Source organism: Marmota monax, unplaced genomic scaffold (assembly GCF_021218885.2).
Source record: "Marmota monax isolate L192 unplaced genomic scaffold, Marmota_monax_Labrador192_F-V1.1 WCK01_AAM20220418_F8-fsc00092, whole genome shotgun sequence".
Lineage (NCBI taxonomy): Eukaryota > Metazoa > Chordata > Mammalia > Rodentia > Sciuridae > Marmota > Marmota monax.
In genome coordinates, this window is record NW_026692583.1 from 3116455 (window position 1) to 3136923 (window position 20469).

At 34.7% G+C, this 20469-nt stretch overlaps 1 protein-coding gene across 3 annotated transcripts in view; it reads left to right on the forward strand.

Moving 5' to 3' along the window:
- The first annotated feature begins 256 nt into the window (after window positions 1-256).
- Ift81 (intraflagellar transport 81) overlaps window positions 257-20469 on the forward strand; it is a 67100-nt gene continuing 46887 nt past the window's right edge. For 2 of the 3 annotated variants that reach the window (XM_046446274.2, XM_046446275.2), the window contains exons 1-10: window positions 257-408; window positions 3032-3197; window positions 3733-3836; window positions 5015-5195; window positions 7813-7902; window positions 10204-10269; window positions 10581-10691; window positions 12352-12436; window positions 17535-17698; window positions 19478-19573. In XM_046446274.2, coding sequence (XP_046302230.1) covers window positions 3054-3197; window positions 3733-3836; window positions 5015-5195; window positions 7813-7902; window positions 10204-10269; window positions 10581-10691; window positions 12352-12436; window positions 17535-17698; window positions 19478-19573 — 1041 coding nt within the window. In that variant the 5' untranslated portion in view covers window positions 257-408; window positions 3032-3053. Of the gene's footprint in view, window positions 409-776; window positions 917-3031; window positions 3198-3732; window positions 3837-5014; window positions 5196-7812; window positions 7903-10203; window positions 10270-10580; window positions 10692-12351; window positions 12437-17534; window positions 17699-19477; window positions 19574-20469 lie in introns of those variants that run through there. The other variant, XM_058579868.1, reaches the window with a different exon arrangement.

Here is a 20469-nt window from a genome sequence, read left to right on the forward strand (position 1 = left end):
GGCATCACCCAGGTTTGATGAATGAATGAATGAATGAATGAGTGAATAAATGAAATAGCACAGGCATTCAGCATGAGTCAATCTTATCAGAGTACTTTACAAACTGTGCACTGCAGGACGTTCGGGAAGGTTACTGCAGGATTTCTAACTAGGCTAAGCGCCCCAAACGCTCTCTCTTCCCTGCAGTGGCTCAAACGCGGCGAACCCACTTTGCACGTGGGCCGGACACTTGTCCATCCTTTCCCAGTCGAGCCCCGCCCCCAGCGCGCGCCTCCCCCGCCCCAGCCGCCGGAAGTGACGTCCGTCACGGCCTAGCAACCGTTGCCAAGGAGCTCGTCTCTAGGAACTCGCTGGAGCCCGGGTGCTTCTTAGGGGGGTGGGGAAGTGGTTTCGTGAGGAGAATTTGAGGTAACCTCGCCAACTCGCGGTCGGAAGCTCCCCCGAACCCTGAAACGGGAGAGAACTCCCGCTCCCTTCTGGGCCCGGCGCCGCCCCTCGCCGGGGGTCGCAGCGGTTCAGTCCGCCGTCGCGGGTCGGGCCCCGCTGGGCCTCGCGGGGATGCAGGCCGCTGCCCCGCAGGCGAATCTCTGGGGCGCCCTCGGCAGTCCCGCGCTGGGCCTGGCCGGGCGCGGGTTCTCGGTCCCCTCTCCGCTGCCCGCGGCGCCGGGGACGCCGTTTCTGGAGCTCCTCGAGGCGGCGGGTCTGTCCCGGCGGGCGCTGCGCCCGATGAGACGCACGCCCTGGTTTTCATTCTCCGCACGGCCCTCGGTGCCCGCGTGGGTGACGCTCGTGAACCGTGCGGCCACTCGGCCTGGAGGAGCCGCAGTAATTGCGTTTGCTCATTTTGGAGCGCAGAGCCGGCCGGGCGCAGGCTGCCTGCCTGGATGCTGTGCCTTTGCCCCCCGCGAGCGAGCGGGTGGGTGACGAGGGTGGGGGAAACCCGGGAACGTCTGGCTCCTTTACCCTGAGTATTTATTTGGTTGTTGAAAGAGGAAACAAAGACTAGCCATGTCGATAATTTTCAAGTCATTAAAAATTATGCCCGCGTGAAGATTTCGACGTGGAAAAAGTGCGCCTCCAATGTAGATATTAAAATATATATATATGCGCTCCCTTTTTTTCCCTTTTATAGCTTAAAGGAAATCTCAAATTTATAAGACACGTAGGTCCTATCTGTCCTCTTTTGGCTTATTGTTATTACTCTAATTTTTAGTTTTATCTATAGTTGGTAATATCTTTACCTGTTGATGTATTTTGAATATCCAGCTCCACACCCCCAATTAAATCCATTTCAGAACAACGTGCTTATGTCTTGAGTAAAATGGCATCTTTCCATTTCATGGTTTTTACATATAAGGAGCACTGAAGTAACTTGTTCTTTTTAGCAGTTCATTTTGTAATTGCTAAGTTAAAGCAACTTACCTTGGTAAAGTTGTTTCAGCAATTAAGAAATCAAATATTCAATATTTTGCAAAGTTGTGATCATTTTTACCACTAGCCTGATTTATTTTAGACTTAGTCTTCCATTTTTTTCCTGACCTTAGGCCTGTGAACAAGTTCATTCAGTCTAGTGGAAGGAAGTCAGTTTTAGATACAGCGAGTGTTCACAAGAGGAATTGGACAGAAACACCACCCTCATGGAATTTACAGTTTTACAGAAAGGAAAAATGTATACATAGAAACTAGTACAAGATAAAAGGTTACCCAGAGAGTGAAGTGCCAGGGAAGTGTGGTCTGCTTGGCAACAGGCACTGTTTGTTCTGCTGCAGAATCTAAGATAACTTGAGAAAGTTGAACTTGAATTTCATGGGCAGTGCTTGAAAGATGGTTGAGATTTGCAACCCAGGATGTGGGGAAAAGGGGGGAGCATTCTAGGTAAAGAATACATTAACTGAAGATAGAGAAGTAGAAAAACTATATAAGGAGCAATGACTATTTCAAGGGGCTGAAGTTTGAAAGGGTGAAAGTTAACAATTTGGAAATGAAGTTGGAAAAGTTAAGTAGAGCTTGGTTTTAGAAGTCTTGAAGACAAAGAAGTTGGACTTTTATTTTGTATGTGAGAAGCCTACAAATGATTCGTAATGGAAAGAAGGGGAGACTAGTGACTTTCCTCATCGAAAGCAAAAGAAAATGAAGGCTTGAATTACTCAGGGTGGCAGAGTTGATGCCTACCAGGCTAAACTGATAACAGAAACCGGTGAAGAGTTTTTGGTGGATACTGACACTAAAGAGTGCATGCTGAGGCTACAGCATGTAGCCCTCACTCCACTTTTTTGGCTCCGCCCATGCAACCCATCTAATCGGCCTCAAGAGCAGGAGGATTGCGGGAGGTGGAGAGGCTTATGGTTGTGAGAGAGGCTTGTGGGAAGCCGGTGGTGGCAGTTGGGCTCTGAGGGTTTATCCTGAGGAGCAGTTTTGTTTGGCGTGTGTGGTTCTAAAAATAAAGTTCGTTTCTTTTGACAAGTGGCTCCTGAATTGTGCCCAGCCAGACTGCGGCATTTGGTGGCCAGTACGGGGATCGAACCCGCGACCAGCTTCAATTGGTCAGAGCTAAGCATGAATGTAGGTCCAGGCAAGTCAGATCTGATTTTCAAGAGAAATTGGACATCTAGACTTCAGTGTAAAAATCTCCCTATTTTAAAAATGTGAACTGCTAATAATAAAAAAATAATAATTAGAAGAATGTCTGTAACCAAATGCTAACCCCTCAGTGGAAGTTGTAGAGCTGTGTAGGAGATGAATGTAGGTAGGATTTATTAGTCATTTGTCCATGTTAATTCTGGTGATTATTATCATATCTGAAGCATATGCCAAAACATTTGATGTTAAAAATAGTATATACTGCAGCTTTTTAAATAAAGCCTTCATACTCCAATTTCTTTCAATAAAATAGCCCTGAATTTATAGTGTTTTACATGCCCTGCAGAATTATACCTTTTATGTCTACTTTGTATGGACTTAATTCTGATTTTCCCCCAGAACTTTTGCTGACAATATTGAGACATTGTTTCCTCTATTTTTTACTCTTTAGTTTAATGTTATAAGACACAATTATGAGTGATCAAATCAAATTCATTGTGGACAATCTCAATAAGGAGCCTTTTAAGAAGAACTATAATTTAATCACATTTGATTCCCTGGAACCTATGCAACTTTTACAAGTTCTCAATGATGTTCTGGCTGAGATTGACCCAAAGGTAAGAGTTTTCTCTTTCTCTATAATGGAAAGGTTGGCAAGACAGTCAGTTTCTGCCACTAAATAGCTGTGAGTCTTGGACAAATTACTTAACCTCTCTGGGTCTTATTTTCCATGCCTATAAAGTAATAATAAATGATCTTTAAGGTTTCTCTACCAACTCAAATTTTAAATGATTCACTTGTACCTTATTTAGAAATTGTTTCTCTGTTCTAGACATAAATAGATTTGGCCCTGGAATGAAAACACTTTTACAAAAGGTTTTATTGTATTGCAAGTTAGCTCATGTCTCTCATACACTGGTCTTTTCCACTGGAGACTTTTTTTTTTTTTTTTTTTTTAAGCTTAATGTTCCTAATATGGATCCTGATCTGACTGTGTGTGCTTTCATTTGAATCTGGGGGCTCCAATACTGTTTTGTGAAGAGACTAGTGTGCCTGTTATACTCTAGCAAAACAATTTTGTCAGTAAGTTTAAATATTGTTCTTTGTTAAATGTGTAACAATGACATATTTTTTAATTTCTTTATTTGTTAGCAAGTTGTTGATATCAGAGAGGAGATGCCAGAGCAGACAGCCAAACGGATGTTGAGCCTTCTTGGTATCCTTAAATACAAACCTCCGGGAAATGCCACAGACATGTAAGAATCTGCTCAAGTATTCCTTTTCTTTTCTTTTTTAGTGGTGCTAGGGGTTGAATCAAGGGCCTCACACATGCCAGGCAAGCTCTCTGCCACTGAGCTACATCCCTATCCCCCCCTTTTTTTTTTAATATTTTTAGTTGTAGATGGACACAATACCTTTATTATTTATTTATTTTTATGTGGTACTGAAAATTGAACCCAGTGCTTCACATTTGCTAGGCAAGTGTTCTACCACTGAGCTACAACAGCCCCAGACCCTCATCCCTTTTTATTTTATCTTGAGACAGGGTCTTGCTCCATTAACCAGGCTGACCCTGAACTTACAGCTGGGATTACTGGCATGTGCCACTGTGTCCAGCCTCACATATTGCTTCTTTCATTGCTCCCAGCCCTTTTTATTCATTTACTTTTTAAATTTTGAGACAGGCTATCACTAAGTTGCCAGGACTGGTCTTGAACTTGTGATTCTCCTGCTTCAGCTTTCAGAGTCATTGGGATTATAGGTGGGCACCACTGCACCCAATTAAATATTGCTTTCTTAAAATCATGCTTTAACGTCTGACTTCCAGGTGTCACAATCAGTCATTTTAGACAATACTTGATCTCCCTGATTCAATGGCCTGAGGATATCACTGAATTTTAAAATAGTCTTAAACCTTCTAATACCACTTTGTCATGCAAAAGTCTTAAGTGGGTCAGTTCTTTGCTCTAACCAAAAAAAGTCAGGTAGAGGCTGGGATTGTGGCTCAGCAGTAGAGCACTCCCCTAGCACGGGCAGACCCGTTCGATTCTCAGCACCACGTAAAAATAAAGGCATTGTGTTGTGTCCATCTACAAAAAAAAAAATTCTCTCTCTAAAAAACAACAACAAAAAAATGTCAGGTAAATCCATTATACCATTTTATCATTATCTGTCATCCTAGATAAAAAACAAACACTGCCCAGTCAATGAAGTCTGACTATGCCTATGAATAGTTTCAACATAACTTCCTTGGATACTTTGGTGATATATTGGGGGCTCAAATTTCTGAATATAAGATTAACTTTAGAATAGCCTTGGGTTTATTTTTTTAAAGTAGTTGTAGAAAACAACCAGGATGTTGTAAATCAGATTTTGAGCAAAAACTGACTCTTCCAGTTTCACTGATAAGCATTTGTGTGTGCATCTTTCTTAGGAGTACCTTCCGTCAGGGTTTAGTGATTGGAAGTAAACCTGTAATTTACCCAGTGCTCCACTGGCTTCTCCAGAGAACTAGTGAACTGAAGAAAAGAGCATATTTAGCTCGTTTTTTAATAAAACTTGAGGTACCAAATGAGTTTCTTCAGGATGAAACTGTGGCTGACACCAATAAACAGGTATGTATTACATGAATTTGGTATTTTGAAACTATCTGTAATGGATTTCAAGATGTGCATATTCAAATACACGTTAATTTCTTTTTAATTGTTGTCTCTGTATTTCCAGGTGGCACAAAGGTAGAACAATATCAGCTAAAGTCAGCTGCAGTCACATCTTAAAATAATGACTTTTGTACACAAATACCTTTTTAGTAATAAAAGTAGTATATGGATAGGAAGTAAAAACCCTGAAATTAAGATTTCAGAATCTGCCATGTCTACACAATATTACTTAGTAGTTGTAAGTAGACAGGATCCTGGGCTTGAAATTGCAGAGAGCTTTGTTCATCAGTAAGGTAACTATACAATTTGTCATCCAAATTTGATAGAAACAGGCTATCATAATAATTGCATCAGGATAAATGGTATAAATCGACCTTATCCTAGGCTTTTTGGAACTGCTGAGCCCCTGCAAGGAAGTAGGTAAAGAAGCCACACTGCAGCCTCAAAAGATGTAAAGATAGGCTGGGAGTTTGAAGTTTCAGTGCATTTTTCTCACAGAGTTTTGTAGTAACACTGGGTTCTGGCCTATGCTCTTAAAGCTCTTGATTACTGAGGATTCTGGCTGGTCTGGTTCCTGGTCCTGAGAACCCAGAGCACATTGCTGGTCAAAGACTGCAGAAAGAAACCAATCTTTTAATCAAAAGGAGTTTGATTAAAAAAAAAAAAAAAGGTCTCCATTTAGTGTTTTGAACTTTTATAGCAAAGCACTCGTTTGGACTGACTTGTGCCAGTTTGTTATGAGTAGTTTGGCAGCCTGTCTGTCCCAGTAGATTGTGAGGTCTGGTGAGACAGGTATCATGTATTATCCATCTTTGTTTTCCCCCAGGATTCTGTGTAGTGGCTTGTATATGTTGCTCAACATTTGGATTGAATCAAAACAATCAACTGAGTGTTTTTCTTTTTCATCCATGTTTCATTTTTTGGGGTAGACATGGTAGTCACTCAAAATAGAGTCAGTATTGATCTCTTAAGACAATAGTTATGCAGATAATATCAGATGTCATAGTGGATGCTCAGCAGAATGAGACACCACCCCTTCTCTACTTTTTGAAGATTCCATGTAATATAGAGGAAAAAGAGAAGTATAAATATGAAATATTTTCTTCTCCCTTCCATTCCCCCATTAATAAATTTGATAAGAACTAATTTCCTTAGAGGAATTTTATTCATAGTTTTTACTAAATTTGCCCAGCTAATTAATGAAAGAATGGCAATGAGGACATATTTATTTATATATAAAATAACTTACACATTTAACTGGTCATTTAGCAAAGACTAAAAAAAATGCGTACTTTCTTTCTGAATGAAGAGTTTTAGAACAAATAATTTGTAGATATATAGGATATGAACAGTCAAGAAAAATATTATTAATTTTCTGACATTGTCCAGGAAATTATCATTTAAAAACTACTATTCACTACTATTTTTTTTTTTTTTTTTTTTTTTTTTGGTTTTGGGGATTTCAACCCAGGGTCTTGTACATTCTAGGCAAAGTGCTCTACCACTGATTGCACACCTGGACCTTCCAAAGTCCTATTCTTTTTTTTCTTTCTTTCTTTGTGCTACTGGGGATTGACCCCACAGGTGCTCTATCACTGAGCTATATTCCCAGCCCTTTTTATTTTTGAGACAGTCTTGCTAAGTTGTCAATCCTGGCTTGAACTTGCCATCCTCCTATCTCAGCCTCTTGAATAGCTGGAATTATAGGCATGTGCCACCACACCTGGCCCCAAAGTATTATTGTTCAAAAAAAATTGGATAAAGTTGTGATTTTTTTCATTTGACTATTTATTAAACACCTGTATGAATTATGCACTGTGGTAAGTCCCAGGAGTACAAAGGTGTACACAATGGATATGATTCTTGTCTTCCTGATTCTCACTGTCTAATGGAAGAAGACAAACAAGTAACTTGTCTGTTATAACTTTATATGCTATCTACTCTGATAGGATAGGTACAGGGCTAAAGAAGGCTGTTCTGAGAATTATGATATTTATGCTGAGACCTGTAGGATGAATCAGAGTTATTCAACTTAGGGATGAGGACATAGAGTTTCTCAGAGCGAGAGGGTGTGTAAGCTGGAGATAAGATCATGTAATGTTCCAGGGGCTGAAAAAAGATTATCATAGGTAGAGTATAAAGTGTGAGGTGGGAAAGTAACCAGAGATGAAGCTAGAGAGGTATTTATTGGCCACATTGTACAGATGTACTTTTCTGTGTCCTGTATAAATGTTTGAGAATGTGTTTTTAATGCTGTTGTTACAATGGTTTAATAATCACTACAAGTTTAAACGCTTGATTAAGAAATCCCTACTGGCTTGGTGTAATGCCTATAATCCCAGCAGTTTGGAAGGCTGAGGCAGGAGGTTTGAGTTCAAAGCCAGCCTCAGCAACTAAATGAGGCCATAAGCAACTTATATCCCGTTTCTAAATTTAAAAAGAAAGAAAGAAAAGGGATGTTGCTCAGTGGTTGAGTGCCCCTAGGTTCAGTCTCTGGCGCCATTAAAAAAAAAAAAAAGTAAGAAAGTAATCCTATTATAGAATTTATGATTTAATGACATTCTTCTTTTAGTATGAAGAGTTGATGGAAGCCTTTAAAACTTTGCATAAAGAATGTGAGCAGCTGAAAACATCTGGATTTTCTACAGCAGAAATCAGAAAGGTAAAGGAAAAAAACATAATTTTTTGGATTTGGATAATATTGGATTTTGCATTTTCATTTGTCGTTAATTCAGTATGAGTTTTAAGATTTTATGGAGACTAATGACAGCAAATGGCCAGGGTAAATTTACAGCAAGTTCTATGTACTGGGTAAATCACTAGAAGGGGTTTTAAAAGATTGTTGAGTCTTTATGTGGTAGAAAATATACAGAAAAACAAAAAGAGGAAAAAAATCATCTTGTATGTATTGGGGATCACATGATACATACTTATTTATATCTTGCCTTTTAATTATTACATTGTGGATACAGTCCCTTTGTTGTTTTTCTAAAAAAAATGATTTTTCATGATCAACCTATATTCCCAAATGTGGGTAACTTAACTATTTTTAGTTTTTTGTTTTCAATTTTTGCTCTTATAGATAATGCTATGATTATTTTCCACATAATGTTTTTGGCATGTCTATGATTATTTCCTTAGAATAAATTCTAGAAATGTTGTTAATGTTCCCTAGAAAATATTTTTATATTTTCACCAAGCATTTTAAGTTCTTTCCTCAAACTATTACCATACTGACTTGTATGGATTTTGTGCTTTTAGAATTCCTGAGTTTTCAATGCCATTTTTATATTCTAATTTAGACACATTAGAAGTTGCTTCCTCAGGGAAGCCTTCTCTAATTCATTAAATAGATTAGTTACCTCTATTATTTTTTTTATAGCACTCATTACACTTATTAATTACTTTAATGTCTGTCTTCCAATTACCTTTAAGGGCTATGACGGTAAGTACTGTATATCTTATTTGCCCCTATATTCCTAGTCTCCATCACAGTGCTTGGCACAGGGTAGGTTCTCAATAGGAGTTTATTGAATATTAGGAATGAAGATGAACTCAGATGTAGTAAGGGAGAAAAGACCAATAAGTACATACTTAAAATAGCATGGAAGATGATTGATATTCCTCTCCTGTTCTTCATTATGTCCTATGAATAAACCAAAATGTTAAAAGAACCTGGAGTTTATATTTTAATTTCACTCATTATTACCAAAGTATTCTTGAATATATTCTTTGTAGTAAGTTTAGAAAATGTGATTAAATAGGAAATAGAAATAGAAAATAATTCACTCATAATCCCATGTTCTAGAGATAACCACTGTTGACATTTTGACAAATATATTTAAATCTTTTCCTTGATATTATACTGTACATACATACAATTTATAATTTACTTCTTTCAAGTAATGTCATATCTTGACTTTTTCTCATGCCATTAAACATTCTTCTACATAATATTTAATAATTTTCATTATATAATGTAGTTTACTTAATAATTCTCAGACATTTAGATTTTTTTCAAATTTTAGATATAGTTAGTAAGAATCCTTTTTAAAAAGTCTGTGAAAAAAAACTCTGTGGCTTTTCATGAATATTTTATTAGGATAGATTCCCCAAATGTAGCATTATTGAGCTAGAAGGGATGCACATTTATTTTATCTTATACTATTTTTTATATACTGCCACCAGTAGTGAGTGAGAGTGCCCATTTTCTCAAATTTTGCCAATACTGACTAATAATGTATATTTTACCTTTGGTATTATTGTATTAGTTTTTTCAGGTTTAGGAAGGATTTTTGTTTTCACTGAAAAATATTATGGAACTGGTTAAAAGGAAGGTAATTTATTTATTACTTACTTATTTTTAAATATCTTGATTTTATTCTTACTTGGAATGTATTGTCCATTCCCACATTTCTTTCTCTTTAATTTTGGATTTTTAATGTAATATTTTAAAAAGTTTAATAATCAGAGAGAGGTGATTTATTTTTAGGGAGAGAATTGGTTAGTTGGCAAAAACAGATATAATTTATGTCTTAAAATCACCATAGCCTTAAAAATAATTTTGATGGAAAATTGGCAGAATACATGGTTTGGCATTTAACAGAGCAGATGGGATGTCAGCAGCTGTTGTTCATGTATTTAGACCTGCACACTTTCCATTATAGAGAATCTTTAAAAAATCATGTGCCCATATTTGGAATCAGAACACAGATGTGTCAGTTGGCAGCTTCACCTTGCTGCGTTTTAACCTGCTTTAGTTGCTTTTCTAGATGAAAACCAAGTTGCCAAAAAAATTACCCTTCATAAAGAACCCGAGGGAAAAATAGAAATGCCCTTTGTCCAAAAGAGAATTTTTGTTCCTTACTGCTCTGGTTCTAAATGATGAAAATGGTCGATGCATAATCGTATAAAAATCTTATCTCATTTCTAAGTTTTTAATGTCCTCTTTACTACTTTTTAGGATATTAGTGCAATGGAAGAAGAAAAGGATCAGCTCATTAAGAGAGTTGAACGTTTGAAGAAAAGGGTAAGGAAAGAATTAGCACTGTAGAATTTGGCCCGAAGTCCTAAGGACTGGCAAAGATTTAGGAATGCAAATAAAGATTAAGCCAGGCATGGTTGTACATCTGAGGATGAACTCAAACGACATTGAGGGAAAGGGAATCTCCGTAGGCAGTAGCCCAAAACTTTTAAGGACCTGGAGTCTAGAGCTTTGCTGTCATCTCTAGGGAGTACTGTTTACCAAAAGGAAATGATAAGTGGATGTCTGTGTCACGTGACATGCTAATTTATTTCTCAAACCTGACAGTAAATGTACTACTTATTCCCTTACTGTAGGTGGAGACAGTTCAGAATCATCAACGGATGCTTAAAATAGCAAGGCAACTTCGAGTTGAAAAAGAGAGAGAAGAATTTCTTGCACAACAGAAACAGGAACAAAAGAATCAGGTATCCACGAAAAGTTTGTATTCTCAGGATGAAAGAAATTGCTCCTTCTGGTAATTCAAATGTAAAGAGCAAAGAATTTTAGAATTGTATTTTGTGGCACCAACAGCAACAACAATACCTCCTTTTGGGTGCTATACTTTGTATCTATATTTTTTTGGTTGATTCTTAGCTCATGTTCCAGTATTACAGATTTATTATAATGTTAAGCAGTAAGATTAACTGCTCATGAAATTTATAGAATTTCTAAAGGATGTCTTTAGATTCTGGGACTATAGGAACATCCTTTTTGTTCCACTGATCTACATTTTACTCTAGTGGCAAATAAGTGAATCATGAACAGGTTCAAAATCACAAGAAAAAAATAATCTGGCCAGAAAGTATTACTTTTATTTATTAGAAATCTGAGTAGACTTGTACATTAAAAATATATTATAGGGGCTAATATAAAAATATATTATAGTGGTACAGCACTTGCCTAGCAAGTATGAGACACTGGGTTCAATACTCAGCACCACATAAAAATAAATAAATAGAACAAAGATTTTTTTAAAATTATATATATATATATATATATATATATATATATATATATATATATATATATATATATATATTACAGGAGCTGGGGTTGTGGCTCAGTGGTAGAGTGCTTGCCTGGGTTCGAGTCTCAGCACCACATATAAATAAATAAAATAAAGGTACATTTAAATCTAAAATAAATATACATTTAAAAAATATATATTCAAATCAATTTTATTTTTGACTACATTGGAAGTTTAGATATTTAGCTGTATTGGAGCTTGATTTGGCAGCATAGTACTTTCTCTGCATCAGTAATCTGCATTTTCTAAGCCTTGAATGGTTATTTAGCATTAGTTTTTGATTCTGAGATAGCAATTGTTAACATTTCTTAGGATTAAGAAAACCTGCTATAATGAGAAAAGCCTGATGCATTTATTTCTTAACAAATATTTTCCTTAATCCCCAAATTCAACAAATAACTAAAGAAAAAAATTTTAATATTTATTTTTTAGTTACAGGTGGGCACAATATCTTTATTTTTTATTTTATGTGGTGCTGAGGATTGAACCCAGTGCCTCACGCTAGGCAAGTGCTCTACCTCTGAGCCACAACTCCAGCCCTACAGAAAATTTTTCTGAAAGATTTTTTTTTTTTACATATATTTTTGGTTGTAGATGGACACAATACTTTTATTTATTTTTATGTTGTGCTGAGGATCTAACCCAGTGCCTCACATGTGCAAGGTGCGTGCTCTACCACTGAGCCACAACCCCAGCCCTGAAAGATTAAAAAAAAAAAAAAAATTTACATGAAAAGGAATTGAGAGAACCAGTTACATTTTTTATTTAACAGCAATTTTCTTAGCTCTTAATATTTGTTCCTTTTATATTATAAGAAGTATATGTAGAGGCTGGGGCTGAGGCTCAGTGGTGGAGTACTCGCTTAGCATGCATGAGGCACTGAGTTGAATCCTCAGTACCACATAAGAATAAATAAATAAAATAAAGATGTTGTGTCCATCTACAACTAAAATCCATTTTAAAAAAGAAAGAATTATGTGTATTTCCTATTGTTTGCCTATGTGAGTGATAAGTTTTTAATACATTAAGCAAGTCATAAATCTAATTGTATTTTAAAGCTATTTCATGCAGTGCAGAGATTGCAAAGAGTACAAAACCAGCTGAAAAGTATGCGCCATGCTGCAGCAGATGCAAAGCCTGAAAGTAAGTGGAATATTATATAATATCTGTCATTATAAAATATTATTTAAAAAATATTCCTGAAAGTAGTAGATTAATGGGAATTAATTATTATCAAGTGATAGCTCAGTATTTTGGAGCATCATTTTCCAACTATAAGGTTTCATCTTTGTAAAAAAAAAAAATTCATACCCACCCCTCAAAAAAAAAAAAAAAAATAAAAATTGACCAGTTTTTCAGTTAGGGCAAATAAAATGATAATGACTGGCAAGAAAAGCCCTCCAGTGTACACTTATATAAGTACTTGGAATGGATGTTATGAAAAAGATGAATGGAAAAATGGGAATGGTTGCTTTAGAACCAGGGCTATAAAAAAAAAAGATACTAAGCCCTTAAAACTGAGTGTTTTTCATGTTTTGGTTTGTAGAATAGCAGTACTAATGATGTGGGCATTCCTGGCTCTGTTTCATAGGTCTACACAAATGATACGTTGTTCTGATACCCCAGATCATACCACCAAACCCATCCTAGGTATATTGAAAGTTTTTAGCTCATTAGGAGGGAGGCCGCACACATTGGAAGAGTAGTACAAAGCTATCATTTGTATTTGAGAGATATTACAACATAAATATCTAGCTGATAGAGGGTTAATTCCTCTTTTTATAGTAATCTATAAAATATTACAGATGCAATACGTAAAGTGTCTGTAATAAAAAGGCATATAAAATTACAAGTGTTGACAAGAATGTGGAAAAATTGGGACTCTCATGTATTGCTTTGTGGGAGTGCAAAATGATGCAGCTGCTTTGGGAAACAGCTTAGCAGTTCCTCAAAATGTTAAACATAAAAGTTACCATATGAACCAGCATTTCCATTCTTAGGTATATACCCACGAGAATTGAAAACACATGTCCACACAAAAACTTCAACACAAATGTTCATAGCAACATTATTCATAATAGCCAAAAAAAAAAAAAAAAAAAAGAGAAAGAAACAACCCTTATGTCCCTAAGATAATGAATGAACAAAATGTGGCATATCTACACAATGGAGTATTATTCTTCCACAAAAAAAGAATGAAACATTGATATATCCATGAAGCTTATGGCATGTATGAACCTCAAAAACATGGCTAAGTAAAAGATATCAGTCACATACATATTGTGTGAACCCATTTATATGAAGTGTCCAAAATAAGCAAATTCATAAAGACAGAAATCAAATTAGTGGCTGTCTAGAGCTCAGAGCACAGCTGCGTGATTGGGGGGAACTGGAGAGAGAGGAAATAACTGCTGTAGCGTTTGGAGACTTCTCTTGGAATTGATAATAATGTTCTAAAATTGATGGTGCTTATAGTTGCACGATTGTGCTATACTGAAAGCCATTAAATCATATACTAAATGGGTGAATTCTATGGCATGTAAATTATATTTCAATAATATTGTGTTTCCCTAATTCTAGACACCAGTTTTTTTCTTATTTTAGTTGTTTTTGTGGTTGGTATACATCTTAACTTTTTTTTTTGGTGCTGGGGATTGAACCCAAGACCTAATGCATGTGAGGCAAGCACTCTATTAACTGAACTATATCCCCAGCCCGTATATCTTACTTTTAACATGGTATTTGTAATCTATTTCATGGTATCTTACAGTTGAGACACCTAAAAATCAAGGAAAAAAGACATGCGTAATTGAAATTTAAGAAAGTAGGGCAATATTTCTTATATGATGAATAGTTAATATATGTCAACTTTTGACTTTCCACATAATCTCACTCAGTGCAGTCATAAATTCTAATTCAAGCAATAACTGAAAGTAAGCATGCACTTAATTGTTGGTATCACTTGATTCTTTATTTACTAAGTTTCTATTTTTTTATAACTTTATTTTATTTATTTATTCTTTTATGTGGTTCTCGAACCCATTGCTTCACACTGCAAGGCAAGCCTTTTGGTTACCACTGAGCTGTAACCCCAGCCCCTAAGTTTCTTCTGCTTTTAGGAGAATGTTAATTTTCAACACAAAAGTAAAATTTTTTTCTATAGGACAACTTATATCTGTTTAGTATATGTTCTTTGATTTTGATGTAAGGTTACTTTACATCTTTATTATAAAAAATTAAGATGAATCTTCAAAAGAAATCCATTAAAGTACAGCTGTTTTAAAATTAATACCAATAAGTTTTACAAATAGTACCTATTATTGATAATACCTATTGATAATTTTTCTTTCCATTCAAAATTACGTCTCAACTCTCAACTCCCAAATACTTAATAGAATATTTATTAAATTTGTGGATACAAAGAAAAATTATCTTTCCCATTGTTAGGAGGCCAAGTGAGAAAAAAATGGCTGAAAATATAGATAGAAATGCATTATGTATGTGATATATGTATTTTGTGGGTGGGAGTTCCTGCTTTGTTTACATCTTTCTGGAAAATGGATAAGAGTTTTGTTCAGTAGCCTAGGGAAAGAATAAATTAATCAGATGTTTGTCTAATTTTGGTATTTAGTGTCTAATTTTTGTAATAACAACAAAAAAATGGTTTGCAGAGTTTATTTCTATTTACTTAATTAACATAAAAAGTAGTTTTAGTATGACAATGTAATTTGTGATTTTGTAGCATAACAGCCATATTATAAAGCATTCACTGAAGTTAATATAACTGTACATACTATACACTCATGAAATTTATTACATAAGAGAAACCATTCAGTAAATTACACAGGATCAGTGAGAAGCTTTCAGAGCGTTTTTAATCTAAAAGTTTGCTGTGATCTTGGTGACTTTATATTTCTTTTCTCCAGGATATTTAAAGATAATGATTTAAAAATTTTGCATAGAAACATTTGACTACTTTCAGCTCTATAAAAGAATTTAAATTTTAAAAAAGTGTTTGTTATTTTTTTACCTTTATTTTATTTATTTATTTTTGTGTGTTGCTGAGGATCAAACCTAGTGTCTCACACATGCTAGGCAAGCACTCTGCCACTGAGCTACAGCCTCAGCTCAAAAACTTAAAGTTTGATGTTAACTCTGCGTTAGTATTTTAACAGCTTTATTGAGGTAAAATTAATATAACAAACTGCACATAAAGTGTATACTTGGTAAGTTTTGATATAGGTATACATTGATGAAGATATCAACTCTTAATGAAAATAATTATCTATTACCCCCTTTTGCCTCTTTGTAATGTCTTCTGTCCTCCCCATCACCAGGCAACCATTTTTAGAAAAAAATATAATTGAAGAATTTTATGTTTTAAAAACATTTTAGCAGGCTGGGGTTGTGGCTCAGAGGTAGAGCGCTAGCCTACCATGCGTGAGGCACCGGATTCTATCCTCAGCACCACATAAAAATAAAATAAAGATATTGTGTCCACCTATAACTAAAAAGTAAATATTTAAAAAAAACATTTTAGGCTTTGATTTATGCATCTCTAGTTATGTGAGGTATATTTAAGAACCTGAAGATGGAGGAGCTAGTCATCTAACACCCAGACAGCCAGAGGAACTGGAATGTAGATTTAATTGGAAACCACCTAGGAATGATTACCTGATTTTTATTATAGTGTGATTCATTAAACACTTTTCTTTCTCTCCCTTTCTTCAATCCTGAAAAAGGGGGAAGGTTGAAGGCATGAATAGAAAACTTGTAAATTTGCCATTAGTGCATTTTTATATGTTTTATTGGTACAACAGAACTTAAAATATTTGAAGGTTTTGGGCCATATTTATTATGCAATTTACATATATAGATTACTTAAACAGGAAACCCAGCATTTTAAAAAGTCAAGCCAGGGATTGGGGTTGTGACTCAGTGGTAGAGTGATTCTCGCCTAGCTTGTGCAAGGCCCTGGGTTTGATCCTCAGCATCATATAAAAAATAAATAAATAAATAAAATAAAGATATTTGTCCAACTACAACTAAAAAGCAAAATAGTAAAAAAAAAAAAAAAAAGTCGAGCCAGATTTTGTAAATGTATAATAAAGATACGAAATAAACTTTATAAAGCTTTCTAGGCTGGAAATTTATATAACAAAATCATTATTCACTGAAAATCAATATAGTCATACATCTGACCAAAGTAAGAAAAGTATTAACTCTTAAAAATACAATTTAAGTTGACGCTTAACTGTAAACTAATACATTAAAATATAAAAGCTACCAAACCTAAAATATTAATGAATGTAGATAATTTATTTTTCTTTTCCAGATTTTATACCTATAGCAATGTCTTCATTGGTTTGAAACTGATAAATTATAATATATTAATTACTGCTTGTGATGAATTAGAATAGAAATATAAACTGCATCAGAAGTATTACAAAAGAAAAAAAGCATTTATAACTGCTTGTATAAAAGAGCACCTGGGTTAGATTTCATTTACATGTTAGTCCGTGGATTTCTTTTTCTGTTTTGTGGTGTTGGGAATTGAACCCTGGGCTTCCCATATGGTATGCAAGTCCTTTACCACTGAGCTACATTTCCAACCTTGGTTCATGGATTTCTTAAAAACTTAGAAGGCAAAATATGATCCAACAATATGTCTAGTTCTGCAAATGTCATTTTTGCATATTGAGGGATATTAAAAAATTAGTTTATAAAGTTTGAAAGATCCTAATATCACACTTTTATAATTATAATTATTTGTTCTTCCATTCAGATTGCTGCTTTCATAATCATTTTAATTAGCATCAAAATATTTCAGTGACTCATCTTTTTTTTAAAATAATTTTTTATACCTTTATTTTTTTAAACATGTATTTTTTAGGTGTTGATGGACCTTTATTTTATTCATTTATTTATATGTGGTGCTGAGAGTCGAACCCAGTCAAGTGCTCTACCACTGAGCCACAAACCCAGCCCCACTTTATTTTTTATTTATTTGTTTTTATGTGGTACTGAAGATCAGACCCAGTGCCTCACATGTGCCAGGCAAGTGCTGTACCCCTGAGCTCCAACTGCAGCCCGGTGACCAATCTTTTAATGCACCATACTAGATATACAGAATGCTTTCAATAGATATGCCATACTGTCCAGGTCTTACATTTAAAAGTGTACAGACTATCACTATACCTACTCTTTCAGGCTGATTATTCACTTATTTTGTTTTTGAAAGGTTTAATGAAGAGACTAGAGGAGGAGATAAAATTTAACTCATATATGGTAACTGAAAAATTTCCTAAAGAAATAGAGAGCAAGAAAAAGGAATTGCATTTTTTACAAAAAGTGGTTTCAGAGCCAGCTATGGACCATTCTGATCTTCTTGAACTTGAATCTAAAGTAAGTGACAATCATCTTTTTATAGCTCCAATTTTATCTCATCCCCAGGTCTGTAAAAATTAAATGAACTGCTTTCTTTAGTGTCCCAGTTAGGACTGAAGTCAACCATGCTAAGAGTTGACAGCTCTTTTGAGGAGTTGTCCTTTATGAGGAATTATAGAATGTTATGTTCCTTAATCTCCATGATGTTATAAAAACCCAGTCAACTGATAAGGAAGCTAAATAACTTCAATATGTAAATTAATACATATGAATTGACTTATGGGCTTATGTATTCATAATATATCATTTACATGACAAATTTTAGAGTACTTTGAATATCATTAATTTTTTTTTAATATTTATTTTTTAGTTTTCGGCGGACACAACATCTTTGCCAGGCGAGTTTGCTACTGCTTGAGCCACATCCCCAGCCCGAATATCATTAATTTTTATTTCTAAGCATAATATTATGGTAATTCTATACTTAAAGCTGATTTTCTTTTCTTTTTGGTTCTGGGGATTGAACTCAGGGGCACTCAACCACTGAGCCACATTCCCAGCCCTAATTTTGTATTTTATTTAGCGATAGGGTCTCACTGATTTGCTTAGTGCCTTGCTTTTGTTAGGCTGGCTTTGAACTTGCAATCCTCCTGCCTCAGCCTCCCAAGCCACTGGGATTACAGGTGTGCACTTCCATGCCTGGCTGATTTATTTATTTATTTTTATTTATTTATTTTTTTACTTTTAAGTGCTGAGAATTGAACTCAAGGTCTAGTACATATCAGGCAAGTGCTCTATCACAGAGCTGCACTCTCAGCTCGCTAAAGCTGATATTTTTTATTATCCTTTTTTGCCAGTCTTGGAATTACCAAACTTTCTTGAAACCTGTTTTCATTTTACATTTTTATTTCCTAGAAATAAAACATTAATCAAATGTATTAATGTATTTTTTAAAAATTAATTAACATGAAAAGGTTTTGACTTGTTAATCTTTGAATGTGCTTAATAACCACTACAATTAAATATGTGATTCTGATCATTTTACTCTTTTAATTCACTTAGAGAAATTAGATGTCCAGATCAGATTTGGATCAAATTTAAAGTCATACAATTAACAGAATTCCAACCCTTCAAAGGATAGATATACTGAAAGCCATGTTTTTGTTTTTGTTTTTTAATGTGGTTTTGGGGATCAAACCCAGTGCCTCATGCATGTTAAGCAAGTGCTCTACCACTAAGCCACAACCCCAGCCCCATGTCTTGATTTTATTTGTTGAAGAATTATATGCTTCTATAGGATTTATTCAGTTTTATTACGTTTTGAAAAGGTTTAATGGCTAGGATAGAAGATAGCTATCAAAGAATGACAGATCTAAGTGCATAAAGGGTTTTAAATGTCATACATGTCAGCTGTCAGCTGAGTTCATGAATTCCTATTAGCTTTATCATTTAATAACGAGTTGAAAGTCATGACCCAGGTGAGGGGATAACTTCAGATTTTTAGAAAGCATCTTTTTAATAATAATGAATAAATATTTCATGTAAAATACTTCATGATAGTTTAGATATGAAAAATAATCAAATTGTACAAATATATATCATGAAATATAAATGTTTCTAAAAGTAATCCTAACAATCCACTCATAACATTAATGAAACTGTTTCTCCCATCAAATCACTGATGGTAAGAGCTAAAAATTCAAAGCTTTTGGCCAGATTTCACTTTGTGTAGTAACAGGGAGAGTTTTTTTCTTTGTAGGGAGAGTTTTAACATTTTTCACTTTCATACTGTTTTAGATAAATGAAATAAACACACAAATTAATCAGCTGATTGAAAAGAAGATGATGAGAAATGAGCCAATTGAAGGCAAACTCTCACTATATAGGCAACAGGTAAGACCATACTTGGACCCTCTCACTGAAATCTGTGATCTTATTGGTGAACATCTTCATCAAATCCCCTGGATGTGTTATCTATAGTCTTAAAGTCAGAAGGAAGAGTAAATGTTCTTTGGTCATTGTTGATCTCCAGATTATAAGTAAGAATTAGTGGGGAAGCCACAATGATACCAGTTCAAGTTTGAAATGCAGTATACCTGATGAAGCTGTTTCCTTAGTGCCTTTTAAAAATGAAAAAGCTCTGTCACCACATTGGATATATAAATATATTTTTTTTTAGTTGTTGATGGACCTTTAATTAATTAATTAATTAATTAATTAATATAGGGTGCTGAGAATTGAACCTAGTGCCTCATACATGCGAGGCAATCACTGTATCACTGAGCTACAACTGCAGCCCTGATAGAGCACTTTTTGTCTTTTTTGTTTAATCTGTAAATGTGGAATTTCATTTTTAAATTAAAGCTTATATTAGGTGGTTTAAATGAAATATTTATAATCTTTAATGAGTCAAAAACAATAAACTTTTTAGATTTAAAGTTAGTTTGCAAGGACTGTCCTTTTATTGTCTTCTGACTAATTTTGTTTTTCTATAAAAGCTACTGCTTGTTCGCTATAGTTTTTCCTTTGATTTTTTTACATATATTTTTCGTTGTAGATGGACACAATACCTTTATTTTATTTATTTATTTTTATATATAAAACTATATGACAGGAGAGGGAGAATCTCTAGTGCAAATCCATTAAAAAATTCTACTGTATTTCCTGTTTGAAAAATGACATCAGGTGATAAAAGAATATTTCTTTTTTTCTTTCTTTTTTTTTTTTTAGAGGGGGGAGACAATTTGGCTGATGTTTTTCTTAAACTAGTATGGTCATGATTCATTAAG